The 24,352-nt window shown below is 44.0% G+C and overlaps 1 protein-coding gene across 4 annotated transcripts in view; it reads right to left on the bottom strand.

Moving 5' to 3' along the window:
• RANGAP1 (Ran GTPase activating protein 1) overlaps positions 1-24,352 on the bottom strand; it is a 388,853-nt gene that overhangs the window by 301,687 nt on the left and 62,814 nt on the right. For all 4 annotated transcript variants that reach the window (XM_073592640.1, XM_073592641.1, XM_073592639.1 and 1 more), the window contains one exon: positions 18,659-18,785. In XM_073592640.1, the coding sequence (XP_073448741.1) occupies positions 18,659-18,770 (112 nt within the window). In that variant the 5' untranslated portion in view covers positions 18,771-18,785. The remainder of the gene's footprint in view (positions 1-18,658; positions 18,786-24,352) is intronic.

The raw sequence follows: 24,352 nt of genomic DNA, 5'->3' as shown, positions 1-24,352 counted from the left end.
CCATGTCCCTCACCTTGTTGTGCCACTGCCGCATCAACAGCCATCCCATTAAAGTGACTGGGACTGTCGGTGAGTCAACAGCAGGTCAAGAGGAGTAGCCGCTGCGGGACAGGGATGACAGTTGCCCCCACAAAAATTATGATTTAAATCAAGTTTATTTAAATCAAGCCTTTTTACTAGTGATTAAAATTGTGATTTAAATTGACTTGATTTAAATCAAATCCATCCTGTGTATACATATGTGATTCTGCATTTCCAGGTAGGGGGCGCACGCTCCCGCCTGTGCTGTGATTCGTCCCAGCAAATGCCAATCGCCGGGTCCCACCCAGTGATTGACCACTTGGAATATGGATATATGGAAAGAACCCGCACTCTGGAATCTGTCCAAATTTTTCACCAAGTACAGAGTAACTGCTAACATGTTTCGGCGAAGAGCCTTGTTCAGCCTGTGAACAAGGCTCTTCGCCGAAACATGTTAGCAGTTACTCAGAATTTGGACGGATTCCACAGTGTGGGTTCTTTCCATATATCCATATTCTGAGTTTGTGATGAGTTGGAGGTTGTCTGAACCTGGCACCTGGAGTGAAGGTACCAGTAACCATCACGCATATTTGGAGGTTTTCACAGTAATGCCGCGTACACACGATGGGAATTTCCGACAACAAATGTTCGATGTGAGCTTGTTGTCGGAAAATCCGACCGTGTGTAGCCTTCATCGGACATTTGTTGTCGGAATTGAACTTCGTTTTTCTCAGCTCGTCGTATGTGTTGTACGTCACCACGTTCTTGAAGAACGAATTTCTGACAACATTTGTGCGACCATGTGTATGCAAGACAAGTTTGTGCCAACATCCGTTGGAAACAAATGGAGGATTTTGTTGTCGAAATGTCCGATCCTGTGTACGCGGCATTAGAGCGGTGCTACCCTGTGTGTACATTTGATTAACCACTTGGACCTGGCAAAAGGCTCTGAGTCTCATGGAACACAGCGAGTATAAACAGCCCAGAGCTGTGTTCAGTGACAGAGGATCTAACTGGTTTTTCATTCCCTGCTTAAAACTTGACACCTAGTAAAAGCACCACACAGTACACACAAAAACTTATTAGGCACATTTTTTTTTTTTTTCAATTTAATACATTTTTATTGAGGAAGATTTAAAACAATAAACATGCAGACATGGGAACAAAGAGAAGAATAGAGAAAAGTAAGAAAAATGAGAATGCACATAGGTTAGCCTGGCAAAACAATGACCAGACAAGCCCACAGGTGCGTTAACAATACGGTTACAACGTTTTTTTTTTAAAATAAATAAATAAAAAAACATGTTTTACATCAGGAGAGCACAACAGAACTGCTTTTGGAGTACCAGGTCGGCCAATCATGACAAGCTGCCTCAAAGAACTTAGGTGAAGTGGATTGATAGGCTATGAGTTTTTCAAATGAAAAGATCAAATGAACTGTAGTAATTCCTTTCAACATATTGAGAGTTTGATCTCCTTTCCAGTGCCTGGTAATCATGCTGCCAGCAAAATACCAGATGCACCCTATCGGTGCGCCTTGGGGAGGCCATCTATTTCGAGGATAAGGAGCACTGAGACAGGCATAGGATTGGTTAGAACATCAGTAACAATGGAGTGGAGTCGGAATACACTCCATCAGAAACTCCTTAGATTTTTGCACAATCAGAGGACATGGAAGAGCTTGCCAACTTGGCCACAGCCCTGCCTGCACGGGGAAGATCCTCCCAGCGAAAAACGAGCCATTCGACCTGGTGTAAAATACCACCGAGTTACAATATTTTGTGTAATTTCCCGGTAGTTAATGTAATGCGAAACAGCAAATGAGTACAGCTGGGCGTTAAGCCACTGACGCGGCTCATATACCTTTTGCAAATCCATTTCCCATGCTAGTATAGGAGAACTTTTGGTGAATATCAATTTGTTCTGCAATAAGTTATAGAAGAAGGAAATGGATTTGGGGGCGGGCAGTCTGCTGTGATAGTGCCGCAAGATTTTGGATTCTATCTGGATTTTGGGAAGGGCCAGGTGTTTTTTCACCTTAATGCATATGATGCATTAAGGTGAAAAAACACAAAGGTTTACAACCTCTTTAAGAACTTCAAATGGGATCTGTATGTCTATATATGCCTCGTTTGAGTCTTTATGATTAGAGACTATTCTCCGAGCCTGCAAGGATGCAACAACAGTAATGGGGAGAGAGTGCAAGGGGGCAAGGGAGACCAGGCGTCGGCCAGAATAAATTTAAAGCTGGGACAGATTGACATAGCTGCCTTCATATCTACCCATAAAGTGGCAGGAGTAGGGGTAAACCAGTATTTTAGTTGGTCTAGAAGAGCAGCTATATAGTAGTCCTTAAGGTCAACTAAACCTATGCCCCCCACCCCCACCCCATTGACTTGTGTTTGATCAATTGAGCATAGGAACATCTAGCCTTTTTTTTCTTCTATATGTACTGCCTGAAGAGTGGGGTTAGGGAGGCCAAATATGAAGATTTTAGGGGGATTGGGAGGGTACGAAAGTAATATGGGATCTGGGGGAGGAAGGCTGGCAATCTGCCTGTCCAGGACAGCTCAAATTTTGAAATGTGCTGTAGCTAAGAGGATTTTCTAGACAAGAGGGGTTTGAAGTTAGCCTCTGCCAATGTGGCCGTAGTGGGGGGTTAGAGTTATGTCTAGGTAGGGTAAGCTGGTAGTGGTCCAGGTACAAACTGCCTTGAAAAAGTATTAACACCTCTTGAAATTTTCCATGTTACAATCAAAAACAAATGGATTTCATTGGGATTTTATGCGATAGACCAACACAAAGTGGCAGATAACTGTGAGGTGGAAGGAAAATGATAAATGGTTTTCTAAATTTTTTACAAATAAATGACACTGAAAAGTGTGGTGTGCATTTGTATTCAGCCCCCTTTACTCTGATACCCCTAACTAAAATCTAGTGAAACCACTTGCCTTCAGAAGTCACCTAATCAGTAAACAGAGTCCACCTGTGCGTAATTTAATCTCAGTATAAATACAGCTGTTCTGTGAAGCCCTCAGAGGTTTGTTAGAGAACCTTAGCAAACGAACAAACAGCATCATGAAGGCCAAGGAACACACCAGACAGGTCAGGGATGAAGTAATGGAGAAGTTTAAAGCAGGGTTAGGTTAAAAAAAAATCCCAAGCTTTGAACATCTCATGGAGCACTGTTCAATCCATCATCCGAAAATGGAAAGAGTATGACACAACTGCAAACCTACCAAGACATGGCCGTCCACCTAAACTGACAGGTCGGGCAAAGAGAGCATTAATCAGAGAAGCACCCAAGAGGCCCATGGTAATTCTGGAGCAGAGATTCACAGCTCAGGTGGGAGAATGCTGTCCACAGCATTTATGGAAGAGTGGCAAGAAGAAAGTCAATGTTAAAAGAGAAACAATATGAAATCCTGTTTGCAGTTTGCGAGAAACCATGTGGGGGATACAGCAAATATGTGGAAGAAGGTGGTCTGGTCAGAACTTTTTGGCCTAAAAGCAAAATGCTACAGTGCCTTGCAAAATTATTCACTACCCTTGGTTTTTTACCTATTTTGTTACATTACAGCCTTTAGTTTGTTTAATGTTTTTTTAATCTGACATAAATGTGATGGATCAGAACACAATAGTCTAAGTTGGTGAAGTAAAATTAGAAAAATATATACAAAAAATTATTTTTCAGAAATAAAAAACTGATAATTGGCATGTGCGTATATATTCACCCCCTTTGTTATGAAGCCCATAAAAAGCTCTGGTGCAACCAATTTAGGGCTGCAACTAACGATTATTTTCATAATCGATTTATTGGCTGATTATTGTTTTGATTAATCGCTTAATAACCTTAAAAAAAAAAATGTGGTGTATAATTTAGTTAATATGTAACGTTTTAAAAAAGGCAATGTATTCTTATATATCTCTATGCAGTGGTACATATAAATAACCAAACTATAAGGTTAGGGAGCAAAATATCTAATGCACTCTGAGAATAACAGACGGAAGTGATATACTGTATATACTATTAGGAGAGCTATACTGTATATACTATTAGAGGAGAGATATACTATTAGAAGAGATATACTGTATATATTATTAAAGGGTGAATCTGGTAAATATCAGACTCAGAGATCAAAATTTTTTATTAAAAAAAAAACAATGTCTTCGTTAAAAAACAAAAAAAAAAAAAAAAAAAAAAAACTGTCATTTTAACCATTTAAGCCCCGGACCATTTGGCTGGCCAAAGACCAGAGCAAAATTGACGTCTTTTTTCCCCACAAATAGAGCTTTCTTTTGGTGGTATTTGATCACCTCTGCGGCTTTTATTATTTGCGCTATAAACAAAAAAATAGCAACAATTTAAAAAAAAAAAGCATTATTTTTGACGTTTTGCTATAATAAATACCCCCAAAAATATATAAAAAAAAATTTTCCTCAGTTTAGGCCAATACGTATTCTTCTACATATTTTTGTTAAAAAAAAAACGCAATAAGCGTTTACTGATTGGTTTTTGGTTTGCGCAAAAGTTTAAGCGTCTACAAAAAAGGGGGTAGTTTTATGGCATTTTTATTAATATTTATTTTTTTTACTAGTAATGGCTGCGATCAGCGATTTTTATCGTGACTGTGACATTATGGCGGACACATCGGACACTTTTGGCACCATTCACATTTATACAGCGATCAGTGCGATTAAAAATGCATTGATTACTGTGTAAATGTGACTGGCAGTGAAGGGGTTAACACTAGGTGGCGCTGTAGGGGTTACGTGTGTCCTAGGGAGTGATTCTAACTGTGGAGGGGAGGGGCAATGTGTGACACGACACTGATCACCTCTCCTGATTACAGGGAGCTGTGATCAGTGTCCTGTCACTAGGCAGAATGGGGAAATGCTTGTTTACATTAGCATTTCCCTGTTCTTCCTCTCCATGATACGATCGCGGGTATCCCCGCGGACATCGAGTCCGCGGGACCCGTAATCACTCTCACGGAGCTAGCGGCAGTGCACACGCGATGGCATGGCAGCAAATTTAAAGGGATGTACATGTACGCCCATTTGCCTCTCCGTGCCATTGTGTCGACGTATATGTACATGCGGCGGTCGGCAAGCGGTTAGAACGTTCGTTCGATTTTCTACTCGTTAGTGGGGTCAAATCGACGTTCATTTTCAACCACAGTGACGGGAAAATTTGGAAGTAATAGAAAACTTCTTGACCAAAGGAATTTTCAGACAGTGCATGTGGTTTTCGTTCAGAAATTACATTCATTTAAAAAAAAGAATGTTAAAAACAAGTGAAAATTTCAAACAACATTCTTTCATTCAGCAAATGTACAAAGATTTTTCGTCTGAATATTCTCGTCTGAAAATTGATCCGTGTGGTCAGCATAAGGCACACACCTATGCAGTTTGCTTTTGAACTGTTTCTGCAATGCTTTTTGCTGTGAGTTTTGATTTTTGCGCACGTGATTTTGCTGCGAATTCAAATATGCAGCGGCTGAAAAAAGCATAGATGTGAACATGTCCCATAGGAAACCATGTAAATGAACTGTAGTGCATTTCTACAAAAAGCACCAAAAAATACACATAGATGTCAACCAGGTCTAAGACGTTTAGTAACATAATGGGGTTAAAAAAGCTAAAATTAGCCCTTTATAGTACAAAAAACACAGATAATCCTTACTGTAAGGGGTTAATTTTTTTTTACTGTAGAACTGTGAAAGTAATACTTACAATGTGATTATTTGCTCTTTTTGTACTATAAAGGGCCAATTTTCGTGTTTTTTTTAACCCCATTATGTTACTGGCCGATTAATCGATTACTATTTTCATAATCGATTAATTTCATAATTGATTAGTTGTTGATTAATCGATTAGTTTTTTCAGCCCTAAACCAATTACCTTCAGAAGTCACACAATTAGTGAAATGATGTCCACCTGTGTGCAATCTAAGTGTCACATGATCTGTCATTACGTATACATACCTTTTTGAAAGGCCCCAGAGGCTGCAACACCTAAGCAAGAGGCACCACTAACCAAACACTGCCATGAAGACCAAGGAACTCTCCAAAGAAGTAAGGGACAACGTTGTTGAGAAGTACAAGTCAGGGTTAGGTTATAAAAAAATCTTTGATGATCCCTAGGAGCACCATCAAATCTATCATAACCAAATGGAAAGAACATGGCGCAACAGCAAACCTGCCAAGAGACGGATGCACACCAAAACCCATGGACTGGGCAAGGAGGGCATCAATCAGAGAGGCAGCACAGAGACCCAAGGTAACCCTGGAGGAGCTGCAGAGTTCTACAGCAGAGACTGGAGTATCTGTACATAGGACGACAATAAGCCGTAGACTACACAGAGTTGGACTTTATGGCAGAGTTGCCAGAAGTAAGCCATTATTTTCAGCAAAAAACAAATTGGCGCGTTTTGATTTTGCGAAAAGGCATGTGGGAGACTCCCAAATTGTATGGAGGAAGATGCTCTGGTCTGATGAGACTAAAATTCAACTTTTTGGCCATCAAAGAAAACGCTATGTCTGGCACAAACCCAACACACAGATGATAGGCTCAGCAATGGCATGCAATGCCAAGCTGCTGCTAATAAAGCAAACAGAATATTGGCATGCATTAAAAGGGGGATCAACTCCAGAGATAAAACGATAATTCTCCCGCTCTACAAGACTCTGGTCCGGCCGCACCTGAAGTATGCTGTCCAGTTCTGGGCACCAGTCCTCAGGAAGGATGTACTGGAAATGGAGCGAGAACAAAGAAGGGCAACAAAGCTAATAAAGGGTCTGGAGGATCTTAGTTATGAGGAAAGGTTGCGAGCGCTGAACTTATTCTCTCTGGAGAAGAGACGCTTGAGAGGGGATATGATTTCAATTTACAAATACTGTACTGGTGACCCCACAATAGGGATAAAACTTTTTTGCAGAAGAGAGTTTAATAAGACTCGTGGCCACTCATTACAATTAGAAGAAAAGAGGTTTAACCTTAAACTACGTAGAGGGTTCTTTACTGTAAGAGTGGCAAGGATGTGGAATTCCTTTCCACAGGCGGTGGTCTCAGCGGGGAGCATTGATAGCTTCAAGAAACTATTAGATAATCACCTGAATGACCGCAACATACAGGGATATGTAATGTAATACTGACACATAATCACACACATAGGTTGGACTTGATGGAGTTGTGTCTTTTTTCAACCTCACCTACAATGTAACATCACATCACCCAAAGAACACCATCGACACAGTGAAACATGGTGGTGGCAGCATCATGCTGTGGGGATATTTTTCAGCAGTCAGGACTGGGAAACTGGTCAGAGTTGAAGGAACAATGGATGGTGCTAAATACAGGGATATTCTTGAGCAAAACCTGTACCACTCTGTGGGATTTAAGGCTAGAACGGAGGTTCACCTTCCAGCTGGACAATGATCCCAAAAACACTGCTAAAGCAACACTTGACTGGTTTAAGGGGAAACATGGAAATGTGTTGGAATGGCCTAGTCAAAGCCCAGACCTCAATACAATAGAAAATCTGTGGTCAGACTTAAAGATTGCTGTTCACAAGCGCAAACCATCCTACTTGAAGGAGCTGGAGCAGTTTTGCAAGGAGGAATGGGCAAAAATCCCAGTGGTAAGATGTGGCAAGCTCATAGAGACTTATCCAAAGCAACTTGGAGCTGTGATAGCCGCAAAAGGTGGCTCTACAAAGTATTGACTTTATGGGGGTGAATAGTTATGCACATTGACTTTTTCTGTTATTTTGTCCTATTTGTAGTTTGCTTCACAAAAAAAAAAAGATTATCAAAGTTGTGGGCATGTTCTGCAAATTAAATGATGCAAATCCTGAAACAATCCATGTTAATTCCAGGTTGTGAGGCAACAAAACTCGAAAAATGTCAAGGGGGTGAATACTTTAGCATGGCACTGTATGTGTGGTGGAAAACTAACACTGCACATCACCCTGAACACACCATCCCCACAGAGAAAGATGGTGGTGACAGCTTTATGTTGTGGGGATGCTTTTCTTCAATATGGACAGGGAAGCTGTGCAGAGTTAATGGGAAGATGGTTTTAGTGGGAGAAAGACTGACCCATCATTGGTGTCAGTGGAAGGAATTATGCCCCATCCTTGGTGTCAGTGGCTGGAACAATGCCTCAAAGGCTGGATAAAGGCAAGTAAAGAGCCACATTCGGCCCCCGGGCTACAGTTTGGAGACCACTGATTTGGATCAAATCATTATTCATGTGTTAGAAAGTCCAGACCTAAACCCAATTGAGAATCTGTGGCAAGACTTGAAAATTGCTGTTCACAGACGCTCTCCATTCAATCTGACAGAGCTTGAGCTATTTTGCAAAGAAGAATGTGCAAAAATTTCACTCTTTAGATGTGCAAAGCTGGTACAGACATACCCAAAAAGACTTGCAGCTGTAATTGCAGAGAAAGGTGGTTCTACAAAGTATTGACTCAGGGTGGCTGAATACAAATGCACGCCACACTTTTCAGAAATTGATTGGTAAAAAAAATTTGGAAACCATTTATCATTTTCCTTCCACTTCACAATTATGTGCCACTTTACAGAATACTTTATTAATCACAAAGAGAAATTGGAAAATTGTTAATGACCAGCGTATTGTGGAGTGGGTGGGAGAAGTTGTCCAAGATTGAACGTAACTTGAACAACATTCTCCTCTCCAACACTGTTGTAAAAGACTCCAATCCAACAACATCACTGCCCTTGTGAATCAGTTTGTTGAGTCTGTTGGTGTCGGAAACCCTAAGCCTGCTTCCCCAGCATGCCACTGCATACAGGAGAGTGCTGGCCACCACAGACTCATAAAACATCCACAGCATCGTCCAGCAGATGTTAAAGGTCCTCTGTCTCCTCAAGTAGAGGCAGCTCAGGCCCTTCCTATAGAGCACCTCAGTGTTCTTGCTCCAGTCCAGCTTATTAACTATGTGCACCCCAGATACTTGCAACTCTCTACTACCTACACATCCACTCCTCGGATGGAGATTGGGTCACTGGTAGCTTCCTCTTTCTGAAATCCACAACCAGCTCCTTTGTCTTTGTCACATTTAGATACAGATGATTAACCTCACACCATGTGACAAAGTTCTTCACCATAGTCCTATACTCAGTCTCTTCCCCATCCCACTACCCCAGAGTCATCAGAAAACTTCTGAAGATGGCAAGACTCTGTCTGGTAGCTGAAATCAGTGGTGTAGACAGTAAAAAAAGAAAGGGAGAGAGAACTGTCCCCTGTGGAACCCCAATATTTCTGATCACTTTATCCGACACACAGTCATGCAAACGCACATACTGCGGTCTTCCTGTTAAGTAGGCTACGATCCATGACAAGGAAAACATCAACCTGTATCGCTGCTAGCTTTTCGCCCAAAAGATCCAGCCTGATAGCTTCAAAAGCACTGGAGAAGTAAAAAAACATGACTTTCACAGTGCTTGCTGACTTATCCAGGTGTGCATACATGCGAGTTACCATAAAAATTATAGTATTCTCAACCCCCAGTCTTGGCTGATATGCAAACTGCAAAGGGCCTAAACATTTACTAACCATGGGTGGTAACTGATATAAAACAAGTCTCTTCGAGGTCTTCATGATGTGGGAGGTCAAAGTCACTGGTCTATAATCCTTGGAGCAAGAAGGACGTGGTATCTTTGGCACAGGGACAAGACAGGACGTCTTACACAACACAGGAACCTTTCGTAGACTCAGGCTCAAGTTAAAGACCAGTTGTAGAACACTCCCCAGCTGGTCTGCACATGCCCTAAGCACCCTGGGGCTAACTCCATCAGGGCCTGCTGATTTTACTGCCTTAAGTCTCCTCAACTGTCTACTCACCTGATCAGCTGTAAAAGAAATTGATGCACTTTCCCATGAAGGAGTAGAGTTGTTCTTATGAAAAGAATAACCAGTAAAAGTATCCAATAGGTGAATCAGAACACGAGGAAGTACATCTAGTATGAGGAGAGGAAAGTATTTTCCGCAACTCTACTCTCCTACAGGTTTGTGTTGAATCTGAGGGAGTTAAAGCCAATCAAACCTATTCCAAAAATGGTTCAGTTCATTTGCCCTCTCCACATCATCCCTAGTTCCTCCACCAACCTGCTTAAGACCTGTAATGGTTCTCATTCCACTCCAGACCTCTCTCACATTGTTTTGCTGGAGTTTCTACTCCAGCTTTCTCCTATATTTATCCTTAGCCTCTCTAATCTTTATCCTCTGGTCCCTCTGAATCATTTGTAACTCCTCCCTATTACCCACTCTAAAAATTTTCTTGGAATTAAGAATATCCTTCATATCCCTAGTTACGCACGGTTTAATTATTTGAATAACAATGAACAATTCTTGTCGGAAATATAGAATCTACACAGAAGTTAATATAATGTGTTATGTACTCAGTAAGGCCATCAATGTGCCATCCATGTGGCTCACAGAGTGCATTCCAATCTGTTGCCTCATCGAACAAAAAAAAAAAATGTCAATATATACTCAATATATACTTATTGGGATTTTTTTTTTTTACCAAAGACATGTAGCAGAATCCATTTTTTCCCCCAAAATTGTCAGTCTTTTTATATAAAAAAAAATATTAAAAACCCAGAAGTGATCAAATACCAGAGAAAGCTCTATTTGCGTGAAAAAAAAAAAAAAGATATAAATTTTGTTTGGGTACAGTGTTGCAGCGCCACATAGCAAAAAAATGGCCTGGGCATGAAAGGGGGGAAATCTTTCAGAGGAAAGTGATTAAAGTGGTTGTAAACCTTTACATATACGAAGTGAAGTGACTGATCTCAGGTGATACACATAGATGAAACAAATGCTCCTACATAAGTTGTACCTGTTTATCTGGAGTTTTATCTTCTCCAAAATCCAGAATTTATAAAGCTTGTCTGAGCTGTCAGAAAATGGGGCGGAGAGCTGATGTTAGAGCTCACCTCACTAAGCTCTACAGAGTGTGACAGCTGATTTGAGGGAAGGGACATATCCCTCTTTACACAGCACACAAGAATAGAGCTGAGGATGTCAATCAGCTGGTGCTCCCTCCCCAGTCACCTTTTCTCTCTTAGTGTCAGGAAAACTTGTCAGAAGTGACACGTAAAAAGGTAGAGAAGAAACAAAGCAGCATACAGAAATTACACTTCTGTTCTTAATTGAGACACACTATGGGATATGCTTTGTTCATATTTCATGTCTGAGGTTTACAACTACTTCAACCTGGGAAGATGAAAGCTTCTCAACAAGATGGCATAAAGAATGTTATAAATGTAGCGCCCTGCTCCTGAAGAGCAGATGCTATTCTTTTCAAATTTAAGTTAGCTGAAGCTACTGTTCGGCTCAGCTTACTATTACCTAAAGTTTCTGGTTTCTGTACCAGTTTGACTGGACTGTGCAAATTTCCATCTGACCATAGGTGGTGCTGTTACCATTGGTGGATGTAGTAAATACAGTCTGGCTGGACATATTGAATACTCTTTGCCCAGAGACAGATTGGTGGGAGTGGTTCATTCACCGTGCATTCTGGGTAAGGGCACTTAAACCCCCTTCCTGCCCAGACCAATTTTCAGCTTTCAATGCTCTCGCACTTTGAGTGACAATTACTCAGTCATGCAACACTACCCAAATGAAATTTGTGTCCTTTTTTTCACACAAATAGAGCTTTCTTTTGGTGGTATTTAATAAGCAATGGGTTTTTTATTTTTTGTGCTACAAATAAAAAAAGACCGTAAATTTTGTGAAAAATTGCCTTTTTCTTTGTTTTTGTCATAAAATTTAGCAAATTAGTAATTTTTCTTCATAAATTTTGGCCAAAATTTATACTGCTATATATCTTTGGTAAAAATAACCCAAATTAGTGTATATTATTTGGTCTTTGTGAAAGTTATAGAGTCTACAAACTATGGTGCCAATCACTGAAAACATCTGATCAGGCCTTCAGTACATCAGGTGAATCTCATTTCTTGAGGTACTAACAAGTCAGAAAAGTACAAATACCCCCCAAATGACCCCTTTTTAGAAAGTAGACATTTAAAGGTATTAAGTAAGTAGCATGGTGAGTTTTTTTAAGTTGTAATTTTTTCACACAATTCTTTGCAAAAGGAAGATTTTTTTTTTTTTTTTTTTTTTTTACAAAATTGTCAAATTAACTGGTTATTTCTCTCACAGAGCATATGCATACAACAAATTACACCCAAAATTACATTCTGCTACTCCTCCTGAGTATTGGGATACCACATGTGTGGGATTTTTACACAGCCTGGCCACATACAAAGGCCCAACATTGAAGTAGCACCATCAAGCGATTTACGAGCATAAATTGCACATCTCATTTCTCAACCACCTATTACACTTTTGAAGACCCTGGAGCACCAGGACAATGGAATTGCCCACAAAATGACCCCATTTTGGAAAGCAAACACCCCAACGTATAATCTATGAGGCATAGTGAGTCTTTTGAACGGTTATTTTTTTTCCAGAAGTTTTTGGAAATGTGGGAAAAAAATAAAAACGCTTTTTTTTTTTTTTTTACACAAAGTTGTCCATTTATAAGATATTTCCAACACATAGAAAATACATAGCAAAAATGACAACACAAAATACATTCTGCTACTCCTCCTGAGTATGGCGATACCACATGTGTGGGACCTTTACACAGCCTGGCCACATACAAAGACCCAACATTGAAGTAGCACCATCAGGCGATCTACGAGCATAAATTGCACATCTCATTTCTCAACCACCTATTACACTTTTGAAGGCCCTGGAGCACCAGGACAATGGAATTGCCCACAAAATGACCCCATTTTGGAAAGCAAATACCCTAACGTATAAGCTATGAGGCATAATGAGTCTTTTGAACGGTTATTGTTTTTCCAGAAGTTTTTGGAAAATGTGGAAAAAAATAAAAACGCATTTTTTTTTACACAAAGTTGTCCATTTATAAGATATTTCCAACACATAGAAAAAATGACACCCCAAAATACATTCTGCTACTCCTCCTGAGTATGGGGATACCACATGTGAGACTTTTACACAGCTTGGCCACATACAGAGGCCCAACATCCAAGTAGCACCATCAGGCGTTCTAGGAGCATACATTACATAGATAATTTCCTGGCAACCTATCATTTTTGAAGGCCCTTCATATTTCTAACACATAGCATGTACATACCAAGAATTACAATCCAAAATAAATTCTACTGCGGAAAGGGTAAAAAAAAAAAAGTATTACCTGTGCTTTTAGTAGTGTCCACAGAAGAGAGCACTGGTCCAGGCAGCAGTCAGGGATGTGCTTAGTGACAGCAATAGTAATTATCCAGGCAGCAGGCAGGAATATTGTCTATAGTCAGCACAAGGATATTGTCAGCACAGCCAAAGCATTTGTCCATAGAAATTGTCCAGGCAGAGACAGCCAGCACAGCCATAATATTGGTCCTGGTACACTGTTACCTGCAGACACTCATTATTGTACCGCTCTCCAGCCCTTCATAAACATACTGCCTCTTGCTACAGCTAATTATTTGCATAGTCCAGGTAGCAGGCAGAGGTGTGGTTCGTTCATGCGGCAGGCAAAGGCATGATGGCAGTAAGTCAGCAGCAGGCTGAGGGCCGCAATCGGGTAAGACTTGTGCGCAGGGGCACAGGGGTAGAGGCTTCGACCCACCCAAATCTCTATGAAGCCTCCGGACTCCAGACCCTAATCCGGAAATTACAAAACCCGGAGAAAACAAAAAAATTGTTTTCTCCATTCGGAAAAACTATTCTGGAGCCCCTCACATATGTGAGACCCCTGTGTACTACAGTAGCAGTGCAACAGATCAGTCCAAGCGGTAGGCAAAAGCATAGTCCATAAAACAGGCCAGGGTCAGTTCACGTGCAAGCAGTCCAAACGGTGGGCAGAGGCATAGTCACGAAACAGGCCAGGGTCAGTTCATGTGGAAACAGTTCAAATGGTAGGCAGAGGCATAGTCAAAAAACAGGCCAGCGTCAGTTCACGTGGAAGGCAGTGGCATGGTTATTGGGGAATCATGGGAAATGGTCAGCACAGATGATGAAAATGGGGAAAATATGGGCTAATATTTTAGGGATGTATGATAAAGTTCGAAGCATTCACCAATGCAAAGGCAAGGTTGGGAGGGACACTGGGGACAATGGAAGCTGGTATTTTTTCGAAATCCTCTTCTGCTGCACATGCAACATCTTTTTTGCCGTCTTCGGCCTGCTTCCGATGGTGGAATGTTGTACGGGAAGTGGCGTTCATGAAGTCGGCTAACAGCATCAGAGCGAAGGTCTTCTGGGGGGGGGTCTTTGTTGATAGATGAGGGACGGGACTACTACTTCTATGAATTTTAGGAAGGGGGCGGGGCTTTCTGTGGATTTTGTGTAGACTATGTAGGAATTGTAAACGGCCAAATGGATGAGATAAATTTCTACCTTCTTGTACCAGAATCGGGACCTCCTTATTGACAAATAGGGCTGAATCATTTGATCATTGAAATCCACCCCCCCCCCCATGTAGAGATTATAATCTTGGACATATGTTGGTTTTTCAATGGGACCTCTTCTTCGCTGAACTACAACTGTAGTGTCATCGTGAATGGTGGACATCATGTGCACGTTCCTGTTATCCTTCCACCTCAAGGCCAGCACTTCATTGCATCTCAGTGTTGCTCTTTCCCCCCTTTGCAGCTTTTTGCTTACTATAGATTGTGGGAAGCCCTTCCTATTTTTTCTTGAGGTTCCGCAGGCCAGGGTTTTTTCGATATATAGGTGTCTGAAAAGGGGCAGGCTGGTATAAAAGTTGTCAAGGTAAATATGATATCCTTTTTTCAGAAGTGGGTAAGCCAGGTCCCATACGATTTTTCCAGTTGTGCCCATGTAGGCCGGGAACTCAGGGGGCTGGAGCTGGGAATCTCTTCCTTCATATATGTGGAACGCATACAGATATCCCGTGGCTCTCTCACAGAGCTTGTAAAATTTTACTCCATATTTGGCCTTTTTGTTAGGAATATATTGTTTTATTCCTAGCCGGCCTGAAAATGGTACCAGGGACTCATCCACACATATATTCTTCTCGGGGACATAGAGTTCTGCAAATTGTTGGGAAAATAAATTTATCAGCGGGTGAATCTTATATAACTTATCGGAATTTGGATGATTGTGGGGAGGGCACTGGGTGTTGTCGTTAAAATGAAAGAATCTCATAATCATCTCATATCGGGACCTGGGCATTGCGGCAGAATACATGGGCATATGGTGGATGGGGTTGGTGGACCAATAGGCATGTCCTTCATTTTTTTTTGTAAGCCCCATGTTTAGGGTGAGGCCCAAAAACAATTTGAACTCCTCCAAATTTAGATCTCTCCACTAAAACGGACGGGCATAAGATGATTGGGGGTTGCTGGCAATATACTGCTGGGCATAAATTGCAGCATAGTGTCCTGCAAAAACAGGTGAAAGTAATCAATCTCAGTGAAATTCTGGGTGTTGGCCTGCACACCTGGCTGTGCTGTGAAAGGGGGAATAATTGGTGATCCCGAGTTGGAAGGCAGCCATGTTGGGTTGGCAAGACCATCTGGCATGTATGTAGTAGCCCTGGCTCTTTGGGGGGACGTGACACTCCAGTAGTTGGGGGAGTTGAATTTCCTGTGCTGGTACTCAGGTGTGATGTGGCAGCACTGGTACTGGGCCTGGGCATTTGTGCGCGGGGCCTATCGCTGGCGGCAGCACTGGTACTGGGCCTTTGTTCCTGGGGCCTATTGCTGGCGGCTGCGCTGATACTGGGCCTTTGTTCCTGGGGCCTATTGCTGGCGGCTGCGCTGATACTGGGCCTTTGTTCCTGGGGCCTATCGCTGGCGGCAGCGCTGGTACTGGGCCTGAGAATATAATCCTGATTGCTGGCGGATGCCTGGTTTCCAGAGTGTCGTGCCCTTTTAGGAGGGACCCATTCTTCATCCGAATCATTACTACTCCCGATTGGTTCAATTTTATTCGGAATCAGAATTGGAACTGGAATCTGATGAGAACTCCCCGGTGCTCTCATCAGTCATGGAGAGGATCTGGAATGCCTCCTCTTTTGGACATGGCTGTGTGGCGGGTAGCTGTTTGACGGGTGACAGATGGGTGGCAGGTGATGGTCACTGATGGGCTGTGCGATGGGTGGCAGGTGATGTTCACTGAGAGGTGATGATGGTGTGATGGGTGATGGTCACTGATGGGTGACAGGCCACGGACGGTGACACGCGACGGTCATTGATGGGTGGCAGGGCACGGTCACTGATGGGTGACTGGTGCACCGCTGATGGTCACTGATGGGTGACGGGTAACAGGGCAGGTCACTGATGGGTGACAGGTGACAGGGCACGGTCACTGATGGGTGACAGGCGATGGTCACTGATGGGTGACAGGCCACGGACGGTGACGGGTGATGGTCACAGACGGTTGACAGGCCACGGTCACTGATGGGTGACGGGTGCACCGCTGATGGTCACTGATGGGTGACGGGTGATAGGGCACGGTCACTGATGGGTGACGGGTGATGTGTGACAGGGCACGGTCACTGGTGGGTGACGGGTGATGTGTGACAGGGCACGGTCACTGGTGGGTGACGGGTGAGGGGTGACAGGGCACGGTCACTGGTGGGTGACAGGGCACGGTCACTGATGGGTGACAGGGCACGGTCACTGATGGGTGACGGTTGCACCACTGATGGCAGTCTCTTATGTGACAGGTGCACTTTTATGGGATGACTGTTGGGTGACAGATGACAATTGGGAGGGGCGATGGGACAGGGTGGTGTTGGTGCAGACACTACTAAACATAGATCTGTAACTCACTTCTCCTAGCTCTTCTCTCCTCACAGTGGAAACGATGTGTGAGGAGAGAAGAGCTGGTAACAGCTAGTGACAGCTCTATGTTTACATTTAGTGACTGGATCACAGCCGATCACGTGGTACACAGCCCTGGCCAATGGCTGTGTACTATCGTCGGTGACGAGCAGTGTTCCCGGGAACATGCCGCCACCGACGTGATCACGCGCATGCGCTGTGCAATTCGGAAGTTAGCATTCGTGATTGGCCGTGATGTTCACAAGGTAAACAGCCATGCCCTGTGGCTGTTCACCCCGTCAGTGACGAACGGTGTCTTGGTGACACGCCGCCACCGACAGTACAGGGCTGCGCGCACACGATCGCGCGCATGCCCCGTTTAAATGGGCTCACGTCATATGACGTCCGCCCAGAACTAGAGCCATATGACAGTCGGCGGTAGGCTAGTGGTTAAGGAGCAGACACCATTTTTTTGGGGTTCGCGCTTCCTGACCTCATGGCCCTCCTGGCTTGGGGGAATTGCTGCTGCCTAAAATTCTGCCTTGGGGTCGGCAGACCCAAGGCTCAGCTACTAGAAGAAGGCCTAAAGTTTTAGTAGCCAATTGATCCATAAGATGGTCTCTTTGCTGCCTGGCCTGCGGGAGGAAGCAAGGGATTGTAGCAATCAGGGGAGGACTCTTCAGGAGAGGACCGAGCATAAGGCTGGTATCTTGAGAAGAGTCTGGGAACTCAGTCAGAGACGCATCTGGGATCAAGCACAGCAAATAGTTTATTCAAGATTGTCAGGTCTGTGGCAGAGACTATAATCAAGCATTGCATCGGCTGCTAGGTTGGTGAGAGAGACCTATCCGATGGTTGCTAATTCCAGCTGTGGAGCTGCTGCTCGCTGGATATAGGAATTATCTCTAACCGCAAAATTCAAGGTATCTGAATCCCTTTTACCCTCTACTCTGCTATTGCATGTTTTGTTTCTTCAATAAAACTTGGAAATAATGATTAAGTGTTGGAGCCAGGGTCCTCAATTGAATATCTGCTATGGGACCCCTATGATGAACACTGTGAAGATGGTAACGGTAAGCCCAAATTTATTCAGCAGCTCCTTCGGGGGTTAGTGCTTCATAAAGATACATTTAAGTGGTTGTTAACCCACTTCTACTAAATTGTATTATCCCCTCTGTACCATAGCATGTGTCCCTGTGCCCGTGCAATGTAAAAAATTTGGCGATCTGTACCGATATAAGCTCCACTCCAGGCGCTCAGCTTATTCCTCTCCTCTCTACGGCTCACAGCTGCAGTGGGCGGGGCCGAGCCCTCCCGCTGACGTCAGCTGGGGAGGAGAGGGAGAGTAAGAGTGACGACAATCAGCTGAGCGCCGGGAGGAGATGCTTATACAGGTACAGATCGGCAGATTTCTTTTACATTACACAGGCACAGGGACACATGTTATTATGATACTGAGGGGATAAGACAATTTAATAGCAGATACGAGAGCAGGAGTGGGGGGGGGGGGATGATAGAGACACAGGCACAGGAGAGCTGCAGATGACGGAATCACGCAAACAGCCATGATTATCGTGGTCAATTTGCAGAGGGGAGGGTCAAAGGCAGGATCAGTATGCAGGGGGCCAAATTATACGGCACAAGCACTGTGCTGTAAAATATGCTTTAAAGGGAACAGGATCTATTTTTTTTTTTGGGTTAACAAACATTTTAACAAAACTGTGATTAAAAAGGTATTTATACATTTAAAAAAAAAAATAAAAAAAAAAAAAACTTACCATCTTCAGCTGTATTAAGCTTCAGAGTTTTTCCTTTAAAGCTTAGCTCTCCCCCTCCCACCCTAGTCTTTGCCAGGGAATCGGCCAGCTCGCAGATATCTTCAGAAGCCATATTATTTGGTCCGAGCTATTAAAACAAACAAAAAAGAGAAGGAAGGATGAAATGAGGAAAGAAACTAAAACCAGACAAGCAGGTATTTCAGTACTAACACTTCTAGAACATAAAGACAATTGCTTATATCATAGCTGTAAGCTAGCCAAATAATGATTTTAATAAACATGTAAGAGAAAAATGTTGACCCTTAAAATTCTGTAAGCAAACACCATAGGGTGACAAATCATTTCCAGCATAAAAGTACATTTTTATGAATGCTTTATTTTACAAGACAAAAAAAAAATAAGCCTTACAATTAAGAAGTATTTACAGCATAATGCTATGCAATATAGCACTGACACTTTTTCACACCAAAAGCAAACTGATTACCTCTTATGGATGCCAATAAAACATGTAACTGTGTAACACGACCAGCGCAAAAAGGAGCTCTGGCTAGCTAACTCCCTGTCACCAAGATGTTTATACAGGTGTAGCAACATGCAGCAGGTGGAGTCAAAATCATGACATGGAGCCACTCTTTGCAGCATTCTTCTGTGAGCCCTGGATCACTGGAAGATGTAGCCAAAAGAGTTGGGTCCCGGACTTGGTTATTCAAACCCGGAATAGGAGCATCATCTAGCTATGAAGATTACATTCTTGGGGGGGGGGGGGGGGGCAAAGAAAGACCAAGCAGAGTAAGCATTGCAGCTGGAGCTTTTTTTTTTTTTTTTTTAAACAAAACTGAATTTGAAAGCATTAGAATACCCCCCCCCCCCCCCACACACACACACACACACACACACACACACACACACACACACACACACACACACACACACACACACACACACACACACAAACACTAAACAGTTACTACATTTGTGATTTTTTTTTTTACAGTTTAACCACTTCAATACAGGGCATTTATACACCCTTCCTGCCCAGACCAATTTTCAGCATTCAGCGCTCCCACACTTTGAATGACAATTACTCAGTCATGCTACATTGTATCCAAACAAAATGTTTATAACTTTGTTCTCACAGAGCTTTCTTTTGGTGGTATTTAATCACCGCTGGGTTTTTTATTTTTTGCAATATAAGCAAAAAAATAGAAAATTTTGAAAATAAAACACTTTTTTTTTTTTAGTTTCTATCTTAAAATTTTGCAAAGAAATCATTTTTCTTCATACATTTGGGCCAAAATGTATACTGCTACATATCTTTAGTAAAAATAACCCAAATTAGTGTATATTATTTGGTCTCTGTGAAAGTTATAGAGTCTACAAGCTATGGTGCAAATCATTAAAAATTGATCACACGGGGGCGTGACCGGAAGCCGACCTAGATGGACGCTTGAGCCGTCTGCTCCTCCTAAGCCCGCAGCCAAAGATCTTTTTGGGGACGTTCCGCTACACTTACATGGGCAGATCTAAGGCCCCCCGAACCGCTAAAGCGCGGGGGTCATCACAGCCACCACCCGGCTCATCATCGGACCTCCGGTCCTTCTTCTCACAAAGCGACGGTCCGTCCAGCAGCACAGCCAATATGGCGCCGGAGGCCGCGGCGGCCCGCTCCAGGCTCACCACGCAGCTCTCCCAGTCGGACCCGAACCCGCACCGAGATCAGATCAGCTCTCCGCCAGCCTTACAACATCCCACAGGCATCTCCTCTTCTCGGGGAACGGTGAGCATAGTTAGCCCTGACCATCCCGGGACCTCGCCACGTGATCCCCCAGCCGCCATGTTTGACCCCCCTCCTTCCCTCTACACTCAATGCTCGGAGGCCTTCCCGCGCCTGCTGCGGACAGCCTCAGACCCCTGCCTGACAGGGGATGCCCCAGGTTCCCCATCATCCTCTGAACTATCAGCGGACTTCCCGGCCTTACCTGGCCCAAAATTCCCGGCATCCCACACCTCATTAGGACCGGATGATTCCGCAACAGCCTACAGAACCCTCACGCCTGGTTCACCCCCACCTAAAACGCAGAGACTTTCGTTCTCTCAAGCACTGAGCATACCCAAGGAACAGGCCACACACCCCCCCCACTCAGACCGAAGGGACCCAGCTTCTGCCCCCCACTATCATGCTCTAGAAGAGACAGAGGTCCCCTTACATACCCAGGACCAACCCTGGGGAAACAGATGGAACACATCCCCACAGCCCATACCCACCATGCGGGATGACGCTGCGCTACAAGTGCAGCACCAGCACGCAGGCAAACGAATGCCACAGCAAAATCCACTGCCAACCCCCCATCACCCACTCCCTAGTGAGTGGTATTCCTATCTACAGGCGATGCCCACCAAAGATGACTTTAAACAGTTGATTGCAGATGTAAAATCCACCTGTCGTTCAGAAATACAGATACTACAAACAGGCCTCAAACACCTAGCTGACAGGGTAGAGATGGCCGAAGAAGAAATCCAAGAAGCTAAATTAGCAGCCCATAGAGCTCAACTTCAAGGAGCAGACCACCGTATCCAACTAAGAGAAATGCAGCGCCACCTTGAGGACTTGGATAATAGGGGGCGCAGAAACAATATTCGAGTGCGGGGAGTGCCGGAGACGGACGGTCCGGAAGATATCCACAACAAACTGCAACACATATTTAACAACCTACTCGGGGACCCCCTAACCAACCGTATAGATATGGACAGGGCCCACCGAGCCCTTCGCCCCAAGAATCTTACTTCCAAACCGAGGGACATTATTTGCAGAATAAGTTCATACCCCTTAAAGGAGGACATTATGCGTCAATCCCGCTTGACACGTAAGATAACCTTCCAAGATGCACACCTGCAACTGTTTCCAGATCTCTCATGGATAACCCTACAGAAGCGCAGACTCTTGCAACCTCTTCTACGCATCCTTCAAGAAGAAAACATCCCCTATCGTTGGGGATTTCCCTTCACCCTTACAGCCAAGAACCAAGGCAGATCTGCTGTTCTACGGTATCCAGAAGATCTAACCAACTTCTGTGACGCTTTGGGGATCAGCCCCCCTCAACTTCCGGATTGGGACTTAGTAACCACTCCACCGCCGCCGCCTACAATGTGGCAGAAGGTTCCCCCCTCTAACCGCAACCGGAGGGAAGGCACCCCTCACAAGAGTTCCAAATCCAGAAACGGCTGACTTGAACACTTTTTTCTTTCTTTTTTGGATACTTAAATATATAGATGCTCAGCCATTGCACTAGGCTGATAGATCTGTCCTGGACACCTTATTCATGCAATCCCCAATCTTTTGCCCCAGTTTTTTCATTTCTAAGTTTGATTTTGTTTTACTATATGGGCATATCTCAGTTGAGGCTTGGGAGGGAAGGTGTTTTTTTTTTTTTTTTTCCTTTAAGTCACCAACCCCTCCCCTCTAGTTAAGTGATGATTGTCACAATAATTTTGGTAATATCCTGTTGTATGATCAACCTAGGGCTCCCTTGCACCCGTCTGGCCTGCTCTGTTGGAGCGGGGCTGGACGGATCCTTGGGAAACCGTACTGACCTAGGTCCATTGACCTTTCAAGGTCAGCTGAAAACACTCCTTAGGCTTCGCCTTGTTTTGTTTAACACTAACCTTTGTTTCTTTCTTCTAGTCTCATCCTCTCTTAATCTATACCCCTTGTCCCTGAGTGACTCTCCACATGGACCGCAGACTGGGTCCAGACCCCTCGCCGGGGGTTGCCCGCTTCCAGTCCCAGGATCCATGGCCGTCGTCTTCAATCCAGGTAACATAAACCCCATCCCTTTCCCAACTAGAGACCATGGCTAGGATATTTTCATTAAATGTACACGGACTAAACTCCAATAAAAAGAGGCATCTAGCACTGAAGGAATTTAAACAGTCTGGCGCTGATATTATATTTGTCCAAGAGACCCACTTTGACAGGGGGGGCACCTTTGCTTTCGCATCCAGGCAATTCCCAAACAGCTACCTTTCCTCAGGACCACATAAACGGGCAGGGGTGGCCATACTCATTAAACAGGGTTCCCCATTTATATATGAGAGTCACTATGGAGACCCACATGGTCACTATATTATTGTTAGGGGTCAATGGAGGTCACGGGAGATCACCTTGTGCGCTCTGTACACACCTAATGTCAAACAACATAGATTCCTATCTAAAATGTTTACACGTCTTTTCCGCTCGGAACATGGGATCCTGGTGGTGGGGGGTGACTTTAATCTAATACACTCCACAAATGCCGACCGCCTTGTGGTGGACCCCCGGGCACCGTCAGCTCGAGCCCTCAGGGACTCGAAGCTCTTTCGCCAACTACTTAGAAAACATGCCCTCTTCGATGCCTGGAGGGCCCTCCACCCGGGGGATCGGCAGTACACCTTCTACTCAGCTCCCCATAAAACCCACACCAGGATTGACTACTTTCTTGTTAACAACTCTACTCTTAGAATAGTTCGAGAGGCCAAGGTGCTTCCAATCTCCTGGTCCGACCATGCCCCGATCACTCTTGCACTAGATGTGGAGTCCCCCAACCCTAGACCCTGTAACTGGAGACTAAACACTTTTCTCCTTCAACACCCTCAGTCAACCACGGAAATAACATCTTCCCTGAAATTTTACTTCAAAGAAAACAACACCCCTGACATCTCTCCTGCTACACTATGGGAAGCCCATAAGGCGGTCATCAGGGGTAGATGCATAGCTCTATCGTCGGCCATGAAAAAAGATGCATTAGCCACGAAACACCGAACTGAGAGGGAACTACGGGTTCTAGACACGCAGCTTCAAACATCTCCGACTATACCCCTCCTCAGGAAGGTTATCAAACTTAGGACGATACTAAGGGACTTTGCACTGGGCCAAGTGGAAAAAGCCTTGCTTCGATTGAAGCAGGTGTACTATGATAAGGGAAACAAGGCACATTCCTTGCTGGCAAAAAAACTACGGGAGAACTCCCTTAATGCAACCCCCCACCAAATTAAGCATAAAAAGGGCTCCCTGCTGTCCCATCCCAAAGATATTGCACATGCCTTTGCAGACTTCTACACCGACCTCTACAACAACCCTGACATCCCAAAAAATCCTCTCGCCCCAGAGCTCTCACTTAGACTACACCGTTATCTAGAACAAAGTGGTGTCTCCCGCCTACAATCCACAGACTTAGAGGCCCTAAACGCACCTATCACAGAAGAGGAAATAGAACATGCGATCAAATCATTGCCATCCCGTAAATCGCCGGGTCCCGACGGCCTACCATATGAATACTATAAAACTTTTCTTCCGCTCCTACTCCCTCATATGAGCAGACTATTTAACAACTTCCTTCGGGACACTCCGGTCCCAACTGATATGCAAAGATCATTTATTACCATAATCCCCAAACCAGATAAAGACCCCATATTATGTGCCAACTATCGACCCATTGCCCTTTTAAATTCCGACCTAAAAATCTTCACGAAAATACTCTCAATTCGCCTGAATGTAGTTCTCCCCTCTCTCATACATAAAGACCAGGTAGGATTCGTGCCACTTAGACAGGCGGGAGATAACACGAGGAAAGTGCTTGACCTAGTGGATGTAGCGAACAGGGAGGATTCGGCGTCTCTGCTTCTAAGCTTAGACGCCGAAAAAGCATTTGACCGTTT

The sequence above is a fragment of the Aquarana catesbeiana genome, linkage group LG07 (assembly GCF_042186555.1).
Source record: "Aquarana catesbeiana isolate 2022-GZ linkage group LG07, ASM4218655v1, whole genome shotgun sequence".
In the NCBI taxonomy this organism is placed as follows: Eukaryota; Metazoa; Chordata; class Amphibia; order Anura; family Ranidae; genus Aquarana; species Aquarana catesbeiana.
This window is presented reverse-complemented; position numbering and strand designations above follow the sequence as displayed.